At 44.9% G+C, this 21,701-nt stretch overlaps 4 protein-coding genes across 8 annotated transcripts; 1 reads left to right on the forward strand and 3 right to left on the reverse strand.

Moving 5' to 3' along the window:
• Window positions 1-1,418: 1,418 nt before the first annotated feature.
• On the reverse strand, window positions 1,419-3,108 carry CYP9AH6 (cytochrome P450 9AH6). The gene is made up of 2 exons (NM_001172542.1): window positions 2,392-3,108; window positions 1,419-2,324 (listed from the first exon to the last, which is right to left on the reverse strand). Exons 1-2 carry the CDS (start codon window positions 3,031-3,033, stop codon window positions 1,452-1,454), a joined length of 1,515 nt encoding a protein of 504 aa, NP_001166013.1. The 5' UTR covers window positions 3,034-3,108; the 3' UTR covers window positions 1,419-1,451.
• A 469-nt stretch (window positions 3,109-3,577) lies between these two features.
• LOC100121441 (endothelin-converting enzyme 1) lies at window positions 3,578-7,227 on the reverse strand. Its single transcript, XM_008215847.4, has 17 exons — window positions 6,904-7,227; window positions 6,730-6,821; window positions 6,502-6,663; window positions 6,354-6,437; window positions 6,030-6,241; window positions 5,759-5,953; window positions 5,433-5,700; window positions 5,243-5,360; window positions 5,088-5,181; window positions 4,836-5,000; window positions 4,668-4,771; window positions 4,552-4,610; window positions 4,422-4,473; window positions 4,278-4,345; window positions 4,113-4,219; window positions 3,888-4,049; window positions 3,578-3,805 (listed from the first exon to the last, which is right to left on the reverse strand). Exons 1-17 carry the CDS (start codon window positions 6,936-6,938, stop codon window positions 3,635-3,637), a joined length of 2,148 nt encoding a protein of 715 aa, XP_008214069.1. The 5' UTR covers window positions 6,939-7,227; the 3' UTR covers window positions 3,578-3,634.
• A 1,804-nt stretch (window positions 7,228-9,031) lies between these two features.
• Window positions 9,032-16,310, reverse strand: LOC100121421 (CD151 antigen). Of its 5 annotated transcripts, none has more exons than XM_031922364.2 (6): window positions 16,141-16,310; window positions 15,742-15,790; window positions 11,336-11,427; window positions 10,796-11,257; window positions 10,586-10,726; window positions 9,032-10,507 (listed from the first exon to the last, which is right to left on the reverse strand). In XM_031922364.2, the coding sequence occupies exons 3-6, from the start codon at window positions 11,411-11,413 to the stop codon at window positions 10,460-10,462; spliced, it is 729 nt and encodes a 242-aa protein (XP_031778224.1). In that variant the 5' UTR covers window positions 11,414-11,427; window positions 15,742-15,790; window positions 16,141-16,310; the 3' UTR covers window positions 9,032-10,459. The 5 variants fall into 5 exon arrangements, with proteins under 5 accessions (XP_031778224.1, XP_031778225.1, XP_031778226.1 ...); XM_031922365.1 differs by having other exon boundaries at window positions 15,742-15,800; window positions 16,141-16,273; XM_031922366.1 differs by having other exon boundaries at window positions 15,742-15,816; window positions 16,141-16,240.
• A 358-nt stretch (window positions 16,311-16,668) lies between these two features.
• On the forward strand, window positions 16,669-21,544 carry LOC100121403 (tudor domain-containing protein 3). Its single transcript, XM_001604965.6, has 11 exons — window positions 16,669-17,839; window positions 17,976-18,060; window positions 18,133-18,332; window positions 18,405-18,552; window positions 18,629-18,999; window positions 19,071-19,340; window positions 19,414-19,783; window positions 19,857-20,171; window positions 20,248-20,361; window positions 20,435-20,537; window positions 20,610-21,544. Exons 1-11 carry the CDS (start codon window positions 17,799-17,801, stop codon window positions 20,747-20,749), a joined length of 2,157 nt encoding a protein of 718 aa, XP_001605015.1. The 5' UTR covers window positions 16,669-17,798; the 3' UTR covers window positions 20,750-21,544.
• The last annotated feature ends 157 nt before the right edge of the window (window positions 21,545-21,701 follow it).

A 21,701-nucleotide genomic window follows, 5' to 3' on the forward strand; every position in this document is an offset into this window, starting at 1 on the left:
GCCGCAGAGTTCCGCCGATGACTCTGCGCCTTTTTGGCGCTTCCTCCTCTTTTTTTATTTTCGAGTGCCAATAGAAAAATTCCGCCACTGCGTTATCGTCACGGGCGTCACCTGGCGAGCTCTACTCAATGTATGGGATTCCCCCTACTGCCTGTGCATAGTCGCGCGCGCGCGCGCGAGAGAGAAGAAGCTGCAGCGCGGAACCTTGAGGGAGATGAGAGCGCTGATGATTATTACCCGACGCTCGAGCTGATGGACGTCAGAGAGAACTGAATGGAGAATAATCATCGCGGCTGCGTGAATTCTCTCTCCTTATCCACCGAGGCTTTCGTAATACGGGAATGATAGCGCATGCGGCAGGTTCACGCGTGATGTATCAATGGAACGGAATTCCGAGAGACTTTCTCGTCGGAGCGAGAGAGAAAAAACAAAGAAGGAGATTATACGCTCGCGAGCGAAAAGAAAGCGATTTATAAACGTTATTCATGCGTTTCATCAATCAAGAGCCGTATTGGCTCTCGTCTAATGTCGCAGGTGTGTTTGCACTGCACTCGCGTCGGCGTTGTTGTATTCTCGCAGGAAGAATCGATCGTAAAAGAAAGGGTGAGAGAGAGAGAGAGAGAGAGAGAGAGAGAGAGAGAGAGAGAGAGAGAGAGAAGTTCAACATTCAACCGCGTAAAGTGCAATAATTCCGAGGAGTCTCTCATTATGGCGAGAAGCCGTCGCCGCTGCTTCGCGGGGAAAAATGTCGCCGCATCATCCTACTTTCCTCTCTCTCTCTCTCTCTCTCTCGAGGCTTTTTTATCGCGTGCGCGGATAAATGGAATGTTTTGCGCTGTCGCTGTTGCCGCTCCGACGAGAGATAGGACTCTACGCGCTCTGCGTTTCAATGTTGGGTACGCGAGAGTTGCTGCACTTGCCGCGCCGCGAGTTTACTGCGTACAATGGATTTATGCAGCGGCTTTACGCAAAACTTTGACGAATCATCGATAAACAAGCGAACAGGTCCGGGAGTTGCATGCGAATCGCCGCTTAAGGGAAACTTTTCACACGCCGGCGTTTCATCACAGACGAATAAACAAAGAGAAGTCAGGAGGAAAAAAAAAGGGAACGCAGTAGTCTCCTCCGTAATTTAGTCTGCTGCGCAAACTGCCGCGGCGCGACATAGTTACCGCAGCGAGAAGACGTGTGCGAGAAAGAGAGAGAGAGAGAGAGAGAGAGAGAGAGAGAGAGAGAGAGAGAGAGAGAGAGAGACCCGAGGCTCCACTACTTATACTACCTGTCTCCCTCGTAAGAATCCTCTAACCAGCAAATTAGACCACTGCAGTGTCGGCTTCATTATGCATGTGTACCGCAGAGCACTCTGCTCGATTGCCCACTTGGATTATTTCGGGAGATGTAATGGAATACCAGATGGCTAGGTATGAATAAGTTTTATTGCTAGTTTTACATCAGCGACTCTCCGTTCTGGGTTCGATTCTCAGCCAGAATCCATTTTTCGGAGTTGGAGCGAAGATGTTCTTGCAGTACTCCAGAGGTATGCAGGTCTTACTGCAAGGTACCAGGTTGCACCTGGAAAGAAGTTGAACCAGGAGGGACTTCATGGATAAGATCGCGAACCGATTGCCGATGCACATTCTGGGCCCGAGTCCGAAACCTAGGTTGGTCACGTCGCTTATCGCAATTTTCTTGTCGATGAACCTGTCGGGATCAAACCGCTCTGGATTGGGGTATAGGTTTGGGTCCATGTGGATGCCTGCTACGGGTATCATCAGGCCGTCTCCAGGTTTCATTGTATAAGGTTTCGAATCTGGAACCGCTGGTGGTAGTTCGAACTCCTTGGAACAGAGTCGATTGAGAAAAGCTATCGGGTGTCGTCTCAAGCTCTCGCTAATCACGGCGTCCATGTATGGCATGTGGTTGAGAGCATCGTAGGTCGGCTTGTTGTCGCATTTTTGCATTAGGTCGTCGACCTCAGCTTGGAGCCGGGACTGGATGTCCGGGTTCGCGGCGAGCTCGTGGGCTATTATGCAGAACTGGTTGCTACTGGCATCGAAGCCCGCCAGGAAAAAAAGAAACGCCTGAGCCGTCATCTCGAGCAGGTCAAATCGCTCCGCTGCCTCCTTGTCCATTTTGGACCGAGCTTCCATCATCAGTTGTAACATGTCAGGTCTGAAGATACCTTGCTCCTCTCGGACACTCATCGTAGTGGCAATGGCGTTGACGAAGAAGTCGGTGACCTTCTTGGAGACTATCCTCATGCCAAATTTACGAGTTAGAGTCGGGAAGATCATCTCGAGTTGAATCTTCAGTAGTGTTACACCCTGTAGGTTACACAATCCTATCGTTATTATATTGGTTCTTCCGGAAAATGCTTCGATCAGCTCATACCTTGAAATTAATCTCTTTAGCCTGGAGGTAGAACTCGTTGTTGGGGTCCTTCATACTGTCGACCTCGATGCCAAAAGCACAGCTGGCTATGGTATCGTTGGTGTACTTCCCGATCGCGCCCTTCATGTCCACAGCTTCGGCGTCTCCGTACTTCTTCAGAAACTCGTCGGTGAAGTTCTCCGCACACTTCGACATGAGCACGTACATCGTCTTCATCTTGCTGGAAGTAAACGCTGGGCTGAGGATAGTCCTGATCTCCTTCCACCGATCGCCGTTTAGAAAATTCAAATTCCGCCCAAACAGAGGATCAGCCTTCTCGTCGACGAACGTCTTCCTATCGGCAAAGTGATCAAAGTGTTTCACCAGCACAGTCTTCACCAGGTCCAGGTCTCGAATGAAGATCGTCGGCTTCGTGAAGATGTGAGCTCCGACGTACTTGGCATCGGGATTAAAGTCGTAGATGTATTTGATAAAATCATTGATATGACGACGTGGAAAGAACAGGGCGTAAATAGCACCAACTATAGGCATCTCTCGTGGATGAGGTATTCCCCATCTAGAGAAGTAACTTAGCTGTCTGTAGATGCTAGTAATAGCGTAGGTCAGCGTGACAACCAGCAGCGACCAGATCCAATAGTCCATGTTGCTGCTTTGTTTCACTGCTGCATATGCGTTGCGTTGTTTTGATACGATGTGCGCAGCGGCCGGCGCACGACTGACGGCAGCGGCAGCTTAATCTCGCCTTGAATCTATATTAACACCAGCGAAGCGGAGGATGACCTCATCCGCAGTAGCCGACTCGAATATCTATCTGTGTATTATGAGAGCGGCATGAACGAGACAATGTAAATAAATTTCAAACTGGCTTTGCACAAAACTTTCCGGATACGTTTTTTTTTTCTGCAACGATTACCCGCTCTAAAAGCGCCTTCAGCTTTCGACGAAGAAGAATAATAGCCCCGCGTCACGTGCGTTTTCCTCCCCGTATACTCTCTTCCTGCGACACATCACAAAGACTCGCTCGCAAACACGAGACGCAATCGATAGAACGCCACTTGCGAGAAGTCGCTGCGCCGGCCGCTCGCGTTTCACCTACGCCCGCGAGTTCTTCTTTCGCTCGGCGAACTGCTGGGAATTTTTTTATTATTCAGGTTACAATGCTCGTGAAAATAATGTACATTCGTAATTTTTTTCACGTAACGGTTGGTAATGTATATTTGAAGGAGAATCAGATTCGATTTATTTAGAGGGTACACTTGGGTGCGGAATTCTCTGGATTTTTAAAAAAGCAAAAGAAGGCATTGGTGAAGAGCTCGGAATTCGATATTGACCCGATGACCCGGTACTCGTTCGGTGTGAAATAAGCTGGGTCGTGCTCGGCCAGGTACTTCGTCGTGACTGCCTGGCATTTTCCCTGAGATTTTATCAACCAGAAAATTAAAAATTTGTATACGTGTGACGATTAGGTGTCGTACAAGTGTCTAGTGATAGCGTACCACTGCATACGAGACGAAGAAGAGCTGATATTCGCTCAAATGTTCCAAGCCTGGAAGTTGCATGGCCGTATTCTCGCCGATGAAGCTGTTGCGGAACGCGTTGAAAGCTACTTTGATAGCGATAGCGTCGTATATATTTTCGTCGATCGTAGCTGGTCCCACCTGCAAATAAACAGAATTTCTTTAATTTAGTGCACAAAATATTCCCAATAGAACAAGTTGTACCGAGTAATTGTTGTACTGTTTGATCAAGCACTCGGTCTTGGTTTCGTAGCTCTTGTAGTTCTCTCCGAAGTAGCTTGACCAGGGCGTCACGTACGCGTTCGTATCGACTGGAAACAGAGTTGATGCATATGTCATCTCATTTTGTCGAGCTTATTGAATACAGACCTTCTTTCTCCATCGCCCGAGCCATCAGATTGCCGATCGTTGGCGCGAGGTATCCGTAATTCACGGGTCTGGTAAAATAATCGCGTAAGTGTGCATATCCTAACCTCGGAATGATAGTGTTTTGGAAGAGCAAGTTTCGCTTACAGTGGGAGTGACGAGTGGAACAGAGGTGAAAACAGTTGAGCTGCCGACAAAACTGTGAAACAAACAAATAACATTGACCTGTCGTTTGGAACACTTTTTGAAAACAAAACTATAATAAACGCGTACGTACCGACACGTCTGTGCCTCTTATCATAAGCAGGTCTGACACGTAGTGGATGGACCAATGGGCTGAAATCAATCAAATTTCAATATCCAATTCCATTGCTCTCAAAGTCGCAAACTTACAATTTTCGCGGATCTCGAGATTCTCTAAGCCGCTTCAACATACGAGTCGTATAGAATTTTCGAACGTTTTGCACGTTTTCGAAATAGTTGTTTCCGATGGTCAGCTGAAAAAATAACACATTGTATTTTGAAAGCGTATCAATGATCGTAAACGAACTGTATACGTACATCCTCGTAAACGTGCTCAGTCCATTCCCCCCCGGCCCCGGCGACGCGCGTCTTCAAATCGTGCAATTTTATCATAGTTTCTTGCTTCGTGTCGTAGTCCAACCAAGTCGAAAGTTCGATCTCGTCGAGCATTTCGCTGCGCACTTCGCTCGACATTTCGAGCGCCTGAATGAATGAGGGAGAAATTTTTTATTCAGTTTTATCGTACACTGTTTACTTAAGGATGAAAAATCACGCGTGAAGTGCATTTACTATTTCTTTATCCTCGGGTGAAATGTGCCTCCTGAGAAATTCGTACTTCAAGCCTGTGCCGATTCTCATGTCGGCCCGACATGTTTCTCGTCGACTGTAACGAAATTGGGAATTTGAATATTTGTAATGAACACGTGTACATCGGGATTTTGAACCTTTTTTGAACCACTTCGGAATCTTCGCCGATGTTTATGAATTGCCAGTACAGGTCGCGCATTTCCTTGTTCGTGAACTTAATCGAGGTCGAAACGAATTTCCAGTGAACGTAGTTGACTGAGTGAAAAAACAGAGATTACTTTGCATAATTGTTCTTAGCGTGGAATGATTTAAAACGTATTACGTCACCTATCACCCTGTTGGGCGTCTTCTCGAGCAAATGTAATAGCCCGTGCAGGAAATACTTGTCACCGATACCCATCTCTTCTAATTCGCCGATTTCGATATTTTCCGATTTGTTCACGTTTCTGAACAACGCCCTGATGGTTTGAAGCCAATTTATTTTAGAAGTCGGCTTCGTCGGGTTTTCCTCGTTGTAAAAACTCTGCAAATCATCGATCGTCATGTACGTGCGCGGCGGCTCCATATCTGAGGTTTCGTTGTCTGACACCTTTAACTGCAAAAGGTTGGTTTTAAACTCGCAAAAAGTATGCATGATGAATAATTGCTCGTACCGAACGTAGGCTTTTTTCGAAATTCACGATATCCTCGACATCTCTCGAAATATCATCGTCGGATAGGGTCTTATTAGAAGATTTGAGAAATGCATTCACGACATTTTTCATAAACTCCGCGTATTTTTCTGTGGCAGTAGCCTCGTCAATTTTTTTCAACAAAATATCGTACATCGTTCTGTGCGGCTTATTCAACTGGAATAAAAGATTCATTCAAAAAAATAGTTCCAATAGAGTATATGATTTCTCGAATCAAATATTAATCACTCACTTCTATGGCCCATTTACTTTGGTTCCTGTGATCGTAATGGACGAAGATATCAAAGATCGACGATAAACCCTGCATAGCCGAATAAACCTCGTGAATGCTTTGCCAATCGTGATTTTCGTCATTCCAATCGCTGCTATTCATCGTGATTGGCCAACCACCAAAGTAATTGACCGTTTCCTCTAATGGCTGGATGCCAATTTCCTCGATTTTATCTGTTATGTGGTCGTATTATTATTTATCGCGAAATAGAATATTAGAGTTATAATACAATGATGAGCCTTTTTCATGAATGCACTGCGCGTAACAGCCGTAATAATAGTGTACCTGTATCCAAGCACGATTTGTGAAATTTTTTTTCATACTTCAGAGCCGCACTGTCGTTGTTGTTTTCTCCTTCCTCCAATATGTCTGAAAAAAAAAATTATTTTTTGCTCGAATTTAGATGTGTGTTATACACAAAGATCATGTTTACCTATGACCAAGTGGTTGATGTGGCGTTCGATTATCGCATCAATGCTCGAAACATCTTCGCCTTTTTGTACCGGATGATTTGCCGCCCAGGAGCCACAAGCATAGCTGTAAAAGTCATTGCAGGGCTTCACACTGTCGTTCATCGCAGATTTGATGAAATCCGCTGTAAACCATCGCCGCGAAATTGCGTTATTATCGATTTTGTCGTAGAGGCTCGTTTCGCACGTACCTGCTAATTTGCAGCGAAGTGTTTCGCACACTTTAATGCGAAACTCCGATGTAATCGGACTGTCCGCTGTGGCATCCAAAAGCAAGCAAAGGCTAAACAAATGATCAATTATCGAGTCACTCAAATTTTGCAAGAGATTATTAATAAAACATTGAATTCAAGCTATAATCTTACAAAATACTGATTCGCCACATCGTCACCGGACACATGGAGAACCAGCGATAGCACGAGACTCCTTCGCGAACTGGAGCTACTTTTCGAGCGACCGATTCTTTTATATAATCCCATTAAGTTTCGATTGCTTTGTTCGCCCAGAGACAGTTTTTTCAGCGGGGCTTTAAATTATCGCAATTTTCGTGTAATACTACAAGCCAACCGAAGCACCAAAGTTAATCGTCGTGGCTCGTTAATACTTTTTAGCTCTTTAAAATTAAAACGAAACACCAGTATTTGCATAATAACAAACACAACAAATTCCACATTCGACGATTCTGGCGCTTCCCGTTTCACGACTCAGGCACGCGATCGAGAAGCCGAAGCTTTTATTTGACACTGTTGCGCAAGAATAACAAAATTTCTTCCTGCGTATAGTAAATTCAGCATCAACGACGTTATGCAAAAAAAATTCTGGATTCGCTCGTCGACTTTCAAAATTGGCCAGGTTTTCGATATACCTGACTAGGTAGGGCCGTCCAAACCTAAAATTAAAATTTCGCTCTACGCGTATACTCCTTCACAAAAAGATCATCCAGACTCGCGCTCGATTAAAATATTCACTCCGCACGGCCAGTTGGTCTTCCAGGCACCTATACGCGCTCATAATAATGCAGCAGGCGCTCGTGCAAGCGCAGCGAGCCGCGAATCTCATCTGTCGGCGCGCGCGCGCGCGCGTATGGAAGGCCGCGAATAATAAATGAGGCGTCCCGCAGTCATAATCGCGTACACTGTGTGCTTCTATATAAAGATGGAATAAAAATGTACGTATGTATGTAGCGCGTGTACTATGCACACAGACACTGTGCGAGTTTTCGAGATGAAGTGCAACAACACCGCCAGGTCGCTCTGCTCCAGATGCAGCGCTAATTTTATGGGAAATTAATGAACGCGCGCCGCAGCAGCTGTGAGTGTAACTGTATCGGTTATTTGCTCGAGCAGTGAGTATTTAAAGAAACGATTTTTCAGCGCGCGTTACACTTGTGTACTTATTATTACACACGCCTGGCACTAGGCAACCGATCGCGCGTAGTCGTGTCGCCGCTCGCCTCCGAACAGGGAGTCGATTTCGTATACTAGTTTGAAAAAGAAAGAAGCACCTTCCACGTACGAGATCAGCCTTTTTATCGTCGAAAAAAATTAAAATCCCGCACGAGGATAATCGGCAACATCCTCTCCCCGGCGTATCTATCCTCGCGAGAATGTGAAAAAAAAAGAAGCGAGGCATCAAGCAGAGGCGATGATCGTTTCTCGTTCAGCGCATACGTGAGCGCGTGAGCTCGCGGCCGATGCATCGATATGCTCCTTCCCGCGGAATCCCACAGCGCAACTTATGTACTCCTCTTTTCTTCTCGTTTTGCCTCTTCGCCCCGCCGTTGCAGCCGCTCATTCCGCGGACGAGCCTAAGGAATTTCCTGGGCGTTTTACGAGCCGCGAATATCAGAGAGAGAGAGAGAGAGAGAGAGAGAGAGAAAGAGAGGAAAGAGAAGAGAGAGAAGAAGCTCGAGTTGAATAAGCGCGCGCGATGAACAAAGGAAATGGCAGAACGACAAATGGGAGACGAGCTTTTTACTCGTTTATTTTGCCAAAGAGAGGGAGGCTATTTTGCGCTCGCGGTTTGATGGCATTTTGATAAGGCTACGCGCGAAAATGAAAATGAGGAGGTTTTGCTATATAGGTAGAGACTTTTTGAAATTTGCTTGAGATTGCCTTGGCGACCGAAAATCCTCCAGAACAAGTTTTCGTCGACCTAAAGGGTTAACGCACGCAAAGTCAAAGCATAATGAAATATACTCGCGAGCCAAGCTTTTAATTACAACAGAGTGAAATTTACGAAGCATAACGCGGATCGATCGCTAGAAGGAGATTTCTCATGCAAGGAGAAGCTCGTAACAAGCCGCGCTATGCTCGCGAGGGCGCATTAGGAAAATTAAAAAAGATCGCTCGGCTTGGCGCGTTATCGCGAAAACCGGGTAGGAAAATATCGATGCGCTCTGTTTCTACGCCTGCAGTTTCTCTGAGAAAAGTCTGATGTCCATAGTCAATGCCTGAATCGCATCAAATGGCAAAGAAAAACAATATAACAAAATCCTGTCGGAGTGTTTTTTATTATTGCAGTAATTTTTCTGACGTTGACAAGCGTAATACATGAAAGTTAAATAAACGCCATCAATGATAGTGCAAACATATTTACAAATCTTAACTTAAACGTGTTAAACTAAATCAAATAATACAAATCATAATTCTGCGAGACTATCATTTATCATCTTGAAAATTAGACAAAACATATGATGTTTTTGAGGTACTTCGACTTGATAAAAAAGCAAAATTACAATTCGGTGCCACACACAAGATTACATGCTAGAATATCATATATCCTATAAGAATTTATCGATTTTCATCGTAGAATTTTTTCCATGCGAAAATACAACAAGGACGTATAAAAGTTACAAACATCGAGAAAATTTATAAAATTTGAGATTCCATCGATGATACAGCTTAAAATTCAGCACTGATTATCAAGCCCGCACAACTTTCTTTTTCAAAAAAAGCCATAGTACTTATACGGCATATAAAACAAAATTTGTACTTTGAACGCTTTAGAGGTATAATTAAAAATAATCGTAAACTAGCCTACTATCTGCAAAAAAGTAAACCTATTATTTTACGATTAAAATGCCAAGTGTATAAAGTGTGTAAATTAAAAGTTTCGGAAGTCTGCGCTATAAAAAAGCGTTCCAGTTGCTTTTGGCATAGAAATGGCTTAATAACGTAATGGTAACCATCGTTTTTTTTCTTCGCACGAGTACACATATAATGTAACTACTGGGCTTGGCCCGAGAGTCGAAAGATTCCACTAATATCATGTCGGTAAAATGTTCTCCAAGCACAACGTGTAAGAAACGCCTTTCGTATATCGACGCACATACACACAATTTTTTGCAATGTCTATATATTTTCTTACAAAGAATACGAAAATATAAATTTAGTATACATGTCTAATTCGAGGCATACTCGCGTCGATAAAGGCAGTTTCGCGATTTACTTAAATTACGTCTAGCTATTATATATGTGTGTATATATATATATATAAAATACGATAATAAATTAAACACGCGGTGTCGCACGCACGTTGCGGGATTACATGTACGTTTTCGAAGCGCCATTTACACGGAAACACGATTCACTCCAATCGATACAAAAGTACATTGAATACATCGGTACATAGAATGTATATATAGAAAAATTGGAAAATCGAACGACGCGTACACATATGTGATAATAATATATACCGTATAGTCTTAGAAAAATTACATTTCATATATCAATCGTCGAAACTCGCTTATTCAGATCTGGATAGGTAAAAACGCGCAGCTCGTACATTTGCCATGGCAAAAGTCTGCTACTATATTCCTGGACGGATATTGATCGCTTGAATTCACTGTACGTGACATCGCAATGAGCATCCGACGATCGATTTCGGTTATCAATGGACTTACGACGGCTTCTTTGCGCCTCAGTGTATCATCTTGAACAGCGCGCAAGAGAATATCATACCGATCAGCTGAAACAATGAGAAAACAAATCGTTTTAGTGATACCGATCTCTTGCCGATTTTTCTACAAATTATCAAAATGCTCACCATCAGGATGGCAAGGGTGATACCAGCTCCGCCAAGAGCCGCCGCGTGCTTCTGCATGAAGTCCTTGGTTGCATCGACGCAACCCCAGGGGTATGCGTTGTGCTCGTTGATGGAATCGGCGTAGCGATTGCAGACCACCGGCTGAAACGATATAACTGTGAGCAACAAGTAGAGGACAAGTGAAAAATTATGTTAAAAGGAGTACGTCACCTGTCCGTCTGGAGTGTAGGACTTGCAGCAACTCAGTGGAACCTCGTTGAGGTACCTGCTCCAGTCGCGCCAGCTCCTGACACCGCAGCACTTCAGCTGTCCCTGCACGTAGTCCCACGCCTCGGTGATCTCTTTCTTCTGTCTGTAGAGACTCATGGAGTTCTGCATCTGCTGCTGGAGTGTAGTGATGAACTTCTCGCGGAAGACGTAGCCCAGGACGCCGCCGATCAGGATGATGAAGAACAGCAGCAGGATGATGATGAAGTACATGAAGAGCATGCACTTGATCTCGCGGGCGGCTCCTATGCAGCCGAGGAACGATATGACCGTGACGATGATACCGCTGACGAGGAGGATGTAGACGGTACCGGTCAGCAGGTTGTTACCGGTCAGCTCGCTCACGTAGTTGACCTTCTGCACCAGCGCCCAGATCGACAGGCCCGTGATGGTCAGTCCCCCGATCTGCAAGAGAATAGCGATGACGATTTTCTATGCAGCCGTGACTCGGTAAACCGAGAGGCCTTGGATAACGACACTTACGAAAATGATGAAATTCACGACGAACAGCGTGTACTTCATGCAGCGACCGCAGCCGTCCATCTCCGTGTCGTAGCCCATCTTGCCACCGATTCCTGAAAGTGAGAGAAAAAATCGGCAATAAGTGCATAACTTTATATATTTCAAGATCGCACGTTCGCCAACGCCCACATAGCCATCGTGCACGTATCGTCGCGCGAAGCGTCACATTACGAGGAGTAGCTGATTCATCAGCTGTCGTATGCATCAGGTATTACGCGCAAATCGTCGCACCGCCGCCGGTAAACATGGCCAAGGATCCGGAAAGTGCGCCGCGGTGTATGGTAGTGCAGTGACGTAACGCGATTTTTATCGTCGTGACCACGACTCGCCATTGCTCTTGTTTACCTCATTGTCTAATGCCACTTTGCTACGTGTGAACGAGCGAGTATTTCCGGTACTCCTCGGCTTCTGTGATATATTGTTTTTCTTCTCCATTTTTCGAGTAATTTACTACTATTCCCTGAAACGAGCCGTGTGATGAGCGTGATTTTCCTTCGAACGCTGGGATTTTTAAAAATTCGACAGGAATTACTAAGATCGCGAGGATGATAATTTGCATCCGTGAGTCATTACGAGCACTTCCCTTTATTTTCTGAATCAAACAACAACAAAACTCGGGCTGTTTACGTCACATCACTCCTGCAATTTCACTTACAGACTCGTGTCGAGCAAAAACAAAAAATATAAAAGTTAAAGACTCGTTCCGCATGTCGAGCACGTGGTTAACGCACAAGACTAAATTCGTGTAAAGCGTCGTGACTACCGGGCACGTTTTAACGAGCAGAAATTGTTCCTTGCGTGCGCCGAGGCGTTGCAAAACTGGGTTAGGGCCTTGTCAAGGACACAGCCGAGCTGCTGCTGTGTTGGTGTGCGCATGTACGTCTCTCTATACAGAGTTCGTCTAGTCTCTTTGGAAATTTCGTTTACTCTGTTTTTACTTTTTAAACCGCCGGCGGCTTATCTTATCTGCGCTAATGCGGCCGAGCTTCGTATTAGCCTGAAAGGATCTATATTTTACTGGTTATGCGTAGGCGCGTTTCACTTTTTTTTTCTGCAGCGGCTCTGCTCAGCGATCCGTGACTGTATCTTCGTATTTATACTCCAGAGGTTACTATTGTTGCGGAAACAGAAACGACGCTATACAGCTGTCCGCGTTGCATTATTGATTCAGATTAGGCAACGACGTCACCTAATTCACCCAATCAAGCCTAAGTGCACTGCTCAATCCGTTAATCCGGCAGTAAAAACGTCGCAGCTCGTACATTCGCGAAACTGCTTCGACGATAATAATTCATAATTCCGCGCGCAGAGTGTACCATATAGGCGCAGTTACGAAACTCACGCGGTGTGGCGCACATGATAAAAAAAAGCAAAACACGATCTTGACCCACTGTCAGCACACGTGTGTGCGTATTTGTGTTTCTCGAACCGAATAATAAAGAATTCACGAAGATGAATTGTATCACAGGATCAACAAGTGCGCGCCCGCGAATAATATACGAACGAAATAAAGTTTCTCATATACATATATAATAAAAAGATAATTCAATCTTACGGCATATACCCGAGAATTATATCACACGCATGCCAGCGAGCGCAATTAAAGCATCAGGCGTGAAGAAACGCGATTTCCTCGTTGACATTCGCACAGACTCGCGCGGTGACCTTCGCTCAGCTGATTATTTTTTTGTTCTCCTCAATGGGGCTCGCGTCATTCTCTCTCATCAGCAGCATCATGGTGCCCGCGAAGATCTCCGAGGCTAGTGCGACGCTTTTAGAACACAGGGCCGTGCGGCGACGCCTATATGCCTGTTACATATATATTCCGGAGAATTTGATGACGATGCAGCGTTCGACTATGTATAGCCGAGTTGCGAAACGATTATTATGGGACGTGCGCGACGCTGGAGGAATTCATAGTCGGGACTCTGGGCGGCCGATGCATCATCGCTGCAGATTTATATACTCTTATATACTCTGTTTACTATGCAGTGTACCGCATATATACGGGGGGTCCCTCGACTCGATGATAATGACGTGACGCTCGTCTGATTCGGTCCTCTTGTAATTTTACATAACAACGAGGTCGACTCGAAGCGAATCGCTCGATTCACCGCGATCTTCCCTCGAGTCGCTCGAAATATGCATTCCCCAACGCATTACATCCCACACACATGCGTGAGGGCACGACACATCGCGCGAAGGAGGAAACGCTCGCGTGCAGCACGAAGCGCCGTTCGGTCGCAGTATTGAGTGCAGGGCTATATACACCGGACACGAAAAGGTGAATATGGGAGAGTTAGTAAGTATAAAGCACCTGCGCAGCGTCGGCAATTATGGCACTTGGACGCGTTCGCTGCGCATCTCCGCATCGGGAGTGAAAGTGAAAATCGATTTTTACGATCTTATGATACGTTTCCTCGCTGCATCGACTCCACGTATAACAAAGAAGACTCTCCCGAAGGCATGCGTGTATGGGTCGAAAGAGGTTCCCCGAAAACCGTCGCTCAGACAACATCGCGAAGTTCTAAACTGCTGCGGAGAAAAAACCGGTTCAACACGCACGACAACAGGATGCATTCGCCAACGACGCTGTGTATAAGTATTACAACTCGACCGCAGCTCGAGCCAGAAGAAAGAGCGCACAAGTCCGCGGCGTAGTATAGAAGAGAAAGGGCGAAGGAATCGCAATAATGCGCAGAGAAGGGCTGTACGTTGTTCGCTGCATCGAGGTCACTCTCGCGCTTTTCCCATACACAGATGCATGTGTGTTCACCTCGTGAAATCGTCGATCTTATCCCTCTTACAATAATTTTCCCCGAAAAGCCTCAACGGAAAAGTCGCGCTCGTCAACCCTTTCGGCCGTTGACTCCCCCGCGCATGTTACTCTATCCGTCGACGAAATCTCTCGCGCGCGCTCGTTAAGCGCGAGAAAACCGTCGGGTATGTAACATCGAAGCTCGTGCGCGGTGAAAAGCGACGAAAAAAAGCAAAGGGGAAAGAGAATTATCGCGCAGGGGGCACACGCGAGGTCAATACCACCTACACTGCGTGCGGCTGTTGTATTTTTCGCTCTGGACGCTATATTTCGAGCTGAGGGTGAGTATATATAGGTATCGATCAGGTGCGCGTTGGCTCCTTTTTTATTCACACGACGAGGCAGAGGTTTTTGTCACTTGTATATAAATGTATGGGGGGGGGGGGGGGGGGGGGATCGACGATAAGATCGCGATTAGCGTCGCTTGCGCGCTTCGAGTTTGTCCTTATATACGCGTTGTATACCGTACGACTGCGAGTTACACATATACACAGGACTTGTTATTAGGATATATTATTAAAAATATGTATGTCCTCGCAAAGTCAATTCCATTAGGTTTGCGACCAAGGAGTATCAATTAAAAACCCACGTCCTATTCTATTTATACAGAAATATATTTTTTCTTTTTTTTACGATTAATTAAATTAGCCTCAATTTCATCCCGAAGTTAATTACACTCAGCTGTGTAACACATGCGTGCACCGCCCGCACCTTCAAGATCTCCGCATTGTGTTTAGCGATTTTTCTATTAAAAAATAATAAACCAACTTTCACCACGTATAATCTAATGTTTTTCGCCTTCCCACGACAATACAGCGCGTCTCGCAATCCAATCAGCCCGAGAGGAATTTTCTCCAGCCACACACACACACACACATACACATCGCATCTAGTCGTGAATCATCATCGCGCTTTCCTCGAGCGCGCGATTGTGATCGGCTCCTTTTTTCCCTCCACAAACGACTCTTTAACGATCCGTCTCTGTAATTTTCCGAAATCGAATAACAAAAGGAATTTTAAGTCATGCACATCCGGCCACACGAAAGCAAAGGAGAACCCATACATGCACATATTTGCATAAAGGAGAAACAACGACCGAGCTCCTGATGTAATTCGACTTGTGCCGCGTCTCTCGTTTCGCAAACGCGCGGCACGACGCGCCGCGCTAAATTAAAATTGCGCGCGTATTATATATAGCTATACACAAACGCATACAAGCGATAGCATGTACGCGCGAGACGCGAAGAAACCGAGAGCGTCGCGTGTGCGCTGCAATTCTGTGTCCGTTCGTTTTTTTTTTCACTTTATATTGTTTTCCTTTTCTCTCTCGCACGAAAATACACTGCGCGTCACACACGAGGCGTATAATACCGTCGTCGTAATTAAAGTCACTATGACTTTCGTTTTCGCATCGTCTCGCGCTGCAGCAGTCGGATAGAGAAAACCGCGAGTTTATATATATATATATATATATATACACAGAAGATCGTACAGCCTCTCTCGCCGAGCTGTGCCATATAACCTACTTATGTACACGCTGTATACTCACTTTTGAGAGTCGGAGTGAGAGAGGAAGGTCGAGGCGGCGGCTTTTCGATCTGAAACGAGCTTGTGTCACGTTCAACTTCAATTCACGGTTTTTCACTCCCGAGTCGCTTTTTCCTCCTCAGGGCTGTCGGTGTTTCGTGAAAAGTCGCGCAATGTTAGAGAGAGAGAGAGAGAGAGAGAGAGAGAGAGAGAGAGAGAGGAACCGACTGCTATACGCGTGTATGAATGTGGAATGTGTGGCTTTCAAAAAAATTGAAAGTGCTCGATGCAATCGGTGGAGTGGACGGCTGGCGAAAACTATACGCGTTGAGATTAAGGAATTTTCGGAAGATGGTGAATGAGATCAACGACAGCCCTGAGGAAAAAAAAGGAAAAACAATGAAAACGTCAAACGAGTTACTTATTGCAAGATCCGCGTGCCTTGGAGTATGTCTTGGAGGAGAAATCGAGCGTTGCTCGCGTTGAGACAGTGGCTCGAGTCGGACTGAGTCTCTGTCGACTGTCGAGGCTCGAGCAGGTGAGCCACTGTAGCTGCGGTTCCCGCTTTCCCTCTCTCTCTCTCTCTCTCTCTTCTCCTCCTCGTCTGCATGTGTGTTTTGTACGTTATGTCGAGCGGCGCAGCGACCGTGAATATAATATGTTTCCTTCGACTATGTCCGTGTTCTTCATTTTTTTTTTAATTTGATTGTTTTCGGAGGACCTTCGTGACGGGAGGGGGTGGGGAGTTAATTGGATGGATTTTTGGGGGATTACTGCTTTGGCTATTGGCTTTGAGTTTAATGGAATTGAGATGTGCGCGCGCGCGTGCGGGGGGAGAGGATTGCATATACTTACTTATGTTGTGTTTTTCAGATGCGTTGGGCGTATTATGCGCAATGCATGGTTTTTAAGTGGTTTCTTTAGAATCGATAACGATATAGATCGCTGGGTTGTGGTGTGGATTCGATCAATGTGTTTTCGTTATACATCATCCAAAACTTTTTAATGCTTTGATTAAGCGGGTGTAAATTAAACGAACACGTACACGCGATGGATGTAATTGTTAATCAAATACGCATCCAATAGCTGTATTGAAATTATAATTGCCAATCTTGGAAGAGAGAGAGAGAGAGAGAGAGAGAGTTGTCTAGATAATGAAATGTATATGTATATAACTTACTTAAGTGAAATAATATTAATTTCTCGTTCCTTGTAAGGCCAAAGTTTAATGGTAGTAATTGAAATTTTCGTTCATTATTGTAACCGTAATAGATGAGTCATCTCGTAATGGAATTTGTAATAGAGAATCATATGATCAAATTCATTCCATACACTAGAATAATCAGTTGAAATGATAACATAATCAGCTCAAACGGCGGGTCTAACAAGGACGTTTTGACATAAGTGCATGCATTAGCTTTTTCTAACCAGGATGATGCTTAAGTACACGAGTAGGAGTCAAGGGTGAAAAATAGAATAATGACAAGGTAGTTATGCTCAGACTCGCCGGTTTCTTGCAGTGTCTCACCCTTATGCCATCAACAGACTTATGGAAATGAAAGTATACATATAAGTGCATATGTATATCTGTGAAAATCAAGTGCGAAAACGACAAGCTACGACTTTTTTACACGCTCCCGCCCAGTCGTCTCAAAACGCTAATCCTGACCCACTCGCAACGCGTCACGACCCCCGGTCACCTTTCATAAAATGGCCGCGAGAACGTATAGTGTCTTTCTCTCTTTTCTCCCGCACATCGGCTCTCTCTCTCTCAGCTCTCTCGCGGTTCAGTCCACCTTCGAAAATCCATACTTACTATCCACCCACTCGTTAACCATCGGCACACGCGGCGACTCATCGTCATCATTGTATCATATCATCAGCTCCCTAGATCTGCACTGGTGGAGCATCACGACGACGACGACGACGGAGCCCGATCGTCTTAACCAACAAAATCCAGCCGTCAGCTGACCTAATGTTTACGCGGATGAACATCTCGCTGGAGGATTTCCCGGGCTGAGACCGCACCAGGAGAGCCTCGAGTCGTAGCTATCGCACTGTCCAGCATCTCGAGCAATCATGACCATCGCGATTATGGAGAAGCTCCGCGACTGCGGCTGGTGAGTATCCCTCCTTCTCGTGTCTTTTCGTTTGCGCCTCTCGCGAGACTATTTATAATCATCCTGGACGTCGCGAGAGCTTGCACTTGAAATTCCCTTTTTATCCCTGTCATTCACGAGATTCGGGCTTCTGCAGGTACTTATCGGAGCAGGGCTTTGACGTGGTCAGCGACTATGGCAGCATTGTGGATGTGCAGAAGATTATTAAACGCGCGACCGACGTAAGCTTTTTATGGACAGCTCTTTGTGGCTAATTTGCAGTTTCTCATGCGTGTGATCTGTTTTGTCAACAGCATGACCTGAAGGAGATAAGCAGTGGTGAGGGAGAGCTGACCAGTGGCGATATCGTTTTGCAAATTCAGAAGGTTCGCAACATTGCTGCTCCAAAACATAATGAGGAATCTCGGGGAGCTCCTAGGATGCTCAAGCTGTCATTGACGGATGGCAAGACTAGTTATCAAGCCATTGAAATAGAGAATATTTCTTCCATTAGGTGAGTTTGGAGAGCGACAACAATTGAAGCTTTTGCCGTGTACTGTTGTTAACAATAACCTGCATTTTTCAGTTTAAATACACCGCCTGGTACAAAGTTATTGATAAGGGGAGGTACTTTACCTATGTCGCATGGAGTCATTCTACTCAAACCTTTTAATATTGTTCAAGTTCTGGGAGGCAAAGTCACGAGTCTGGTGGAAAAGTGGGAATTGAATAAGGTACATTGAATAGAGTTTTGAATGATACGTGCTTGTTTTGTGGTTTGCGTGTGCTAAGCGGTATGTGTGGTTTCAGAAATTGGCTTCTCACAGTAGAGTGAGGCCTGTCGAGGAAGGTGGGCCGCCATCATGGATTCCGTTTGGCAAGAAGATAGTCAAAATAACAGAGCAAGGAAAGAATTTCAAGGCTCTGGCTGAGAAGGAGAAGACAACCGAGGAGAATGCAGAATTTGAAGCCCAGCGTAAGAATGCCATTGCTGAAGCTGCCAAACAGGGAAGCAAGAAAGTGTTTGGCGGTGGAAATAAGCAGCTTCTGGATCATAGTGTTCAAAGGATCGTCGATCAAGGATTTTCGATAGAACAAGCCGAATATGCCTTGAAAGTCAATCGCAATAATGTCGACCGCGCCCTCAAGTCCTTACAGAAAAATGATAATAGAAATAATAGGTGCGTAACTTGTTGAACATATTACTTGAATTTTCGTCAACAGTTTTTTAACAATTAATTTTATTTACTAGCAATACGAGGGAAGCGCGCGAGCCGCGTGAGCCGAAAGGAAAGCGGGGCGACAAAAAGTCAGGCGAAGAAGTCAGTAGTAAGCCAAGTAGTGGGAAAATATCGCTTTTCGATTTCCTCGAAGACAAACTGCCAGCACAGACTGAAATTCCCGAGACAAACAATGTGCACGTTTCGGATTCTTACGGAAAAAACAGGCCAGACAACCACTCTGATCGCTACCATTCCAGAGGCAGCGAGCATTCTCAGTTAGGAAGAGGCGGCGGTGGAAGGTGAGAAAAAGTTAATGCAATCTGAACTTTTTGTGCAAGATACGGTTAATAATAGCGTCCGCTTACTTTGTAGGAATCAAAGAGGCAATCGCGGCTATCAAGTTCCACCGAGACACCTGGAGGAGAATCGATCAAACAAGTACTCGAATAACACTGCGGGCAGTCAACAGTACGGGAACTACGGAGGCATGAATTCCCAGAAAACGAAACCGCCAAGATTCCAACGCAATCAAGAGAATCAAAACTTCAATCAGAATATGAATCAAAATTATTCGAGTTACCAGCCCCAGGAACCGATCGGCACGTACAACAAATTCCCGCAGGTAAACGAGTTTAGAAACTCGATGCCGAGCGCCTTTTCTCAGCCGAGACAGGATTCTGCGACGCCCCGAGACAATTCTGCTAATGCCTTCAAGCCGAATCATCAAGATTTTCAGATTAAGGTACGGTAAAATTTTTATAATAGCTGCTATGGTAATGCTTAAATCCGCCTATTAAACTATTTTCGATTTTCAGAATCAGCAAGAGTACCAGACTAAAGTGGTGAGCAATAGTCGAGGTCAGAACTATGAATCGAACCTCCGACAAGGGCGTGTCCAGGAAACGGACCCTCAGTTGTACCAATCTAACACTGTAGACAGAGGTTATAAAGGCAGCCAGTCGAATCGTTATTACGACGACATTCCAGATTATCAAGGAATTGCTAGCTCGAATACTCAGAAAAGTAATAGCTTCTATAACATTAATAGTAAAAGCGATGACTCCCTGGGCGGAACTTGGGTTTGGCGAGTGGGAGATAGATGCATGGCAAAGTATTGGGAGGACAATATGGTAAGCAGGATCAATATATTTTCGAATAACCTATAATCCCTCGACCCGGGCATCTAATTTTATTGAATCTTTGCAGTATTATAACGCTGAGGTGACTGCGGTTTCAAAGACGACTTGTGTTGTACAATTCAAAGAATTTCACAACTACGAGGAAGTTCTCCAAATAGACTGCATACCTATTACCGAGGACGTAAGTTTGACTATTATTGATGAAAATAATAACTTGATTCAAGACGATCACTAATATTTTTCCATTTATTTAGGATCCGCGAACTCAGAATCTCGGACAAGAGAACAATCGGCGAACGGATCATCGCTCGAGTAATCGACCTCCTCGATTCGAACAAAACCAAAACAATTCGAATGGTAAGAAACGCTCTGCGTTTTTACAAATGTCGCGTAGACGGCAAGAATTGTGAGACCCACAACTTTTTGCAGCCTCAGAGTATCGACGAGGAGGCGGTTCCGGGGGTAGTGGCAAGAACTACAGAAAACGCGGCCAGCAGCGCAGCGCTCAGCCGATTTACCAGCCGCCGGCTCAGCGCGGCGGCGCCACCTTCCTGCCCCAGAATACATAGGACACGGCCCACGACTCGTCGATATGATAGTACAGTCTCTTCCCTACTGAAGCCAGTCGTTCTTTTTTTTAAATAATCGTTCAAATACCTCCGGAGGACTGCGTCCCAGTTCGCGAGGCAAGCAAAGTATTAAAAGAAGACAGGGACGAACTTTCCTTCTCTAGGCTGCTATTCAATGATTCGGAGAGTTGTAATGTGCGTTTGGCTTTTCATTTGTGTTTTTCAATGATAACGATGCTGCACCGCCATGACTCTAAACACGATTAACACGAGAGAGAAAAGCGTAACGATTCTCAACTGGAGTTTCTTTTTTGGATCAATAATCTTTTTCATACTAACAAACGAGGAGGTATATTCGTGGGTCACGATAATTGAATATCACAGATGTATAACGCAAACTTGTTACTGTCTTCTTTTAAGTAGAAAGTAATAATGTAATTTTCGACAAACTATAATTAGGTTACTCGTACAAGATTTTCTTAGCCGCCATAGCTAAAGGAAGAATGCATAGCGTATAAGCAGTGATGTATTGAATGCAATCATGATTATTGTAACATAAACAGTGGTACTCGGCGGTCATACATAAGATAGTTAAAAAGGCAATTGTTTGCGTTTACTACGTATGATAGTTGCATCTTGCCAAAAGCAAACGAGCGGGCAAAAAACGTACGCATTGTCTCTACGTATGTACCTATTGCTGTTTATAAGACAGCGATAGACTTTGTAATATTTATTAATGCGTTTCCACGATATAGCTGTATGTTTTGCATTAAACTAGCAAAGTGAAATTAAAAACCCGACTTTTGTTTTTTAACCTTCTACTACCCCATTATAATTTTTCTTTTGCACGACATATTTGAAATTACCGCTCACAGTGAGCACTGTAAACTGCAATACTTTTGAGGTTGGTAGCATTGATAACTGTTAAAAACGTTCTACCCCATAAAAAAAT

The sequence above is a fragment of the Nasonia vitripennis genome, chromosome 1, assembly GCF_009193385.2.
Source record: "Nasonia vitripennis strain AsymCx chromosome 1, Nvit_psr_1.1, whole genome shotgun sequence".
Classification (NCBI taxonomy): Eukaryota; Metazoa; Arthropoda; class Insecta; order Hymenoptera; family Pteromalidae; genus Nasonia; species Nasonia vitripennis.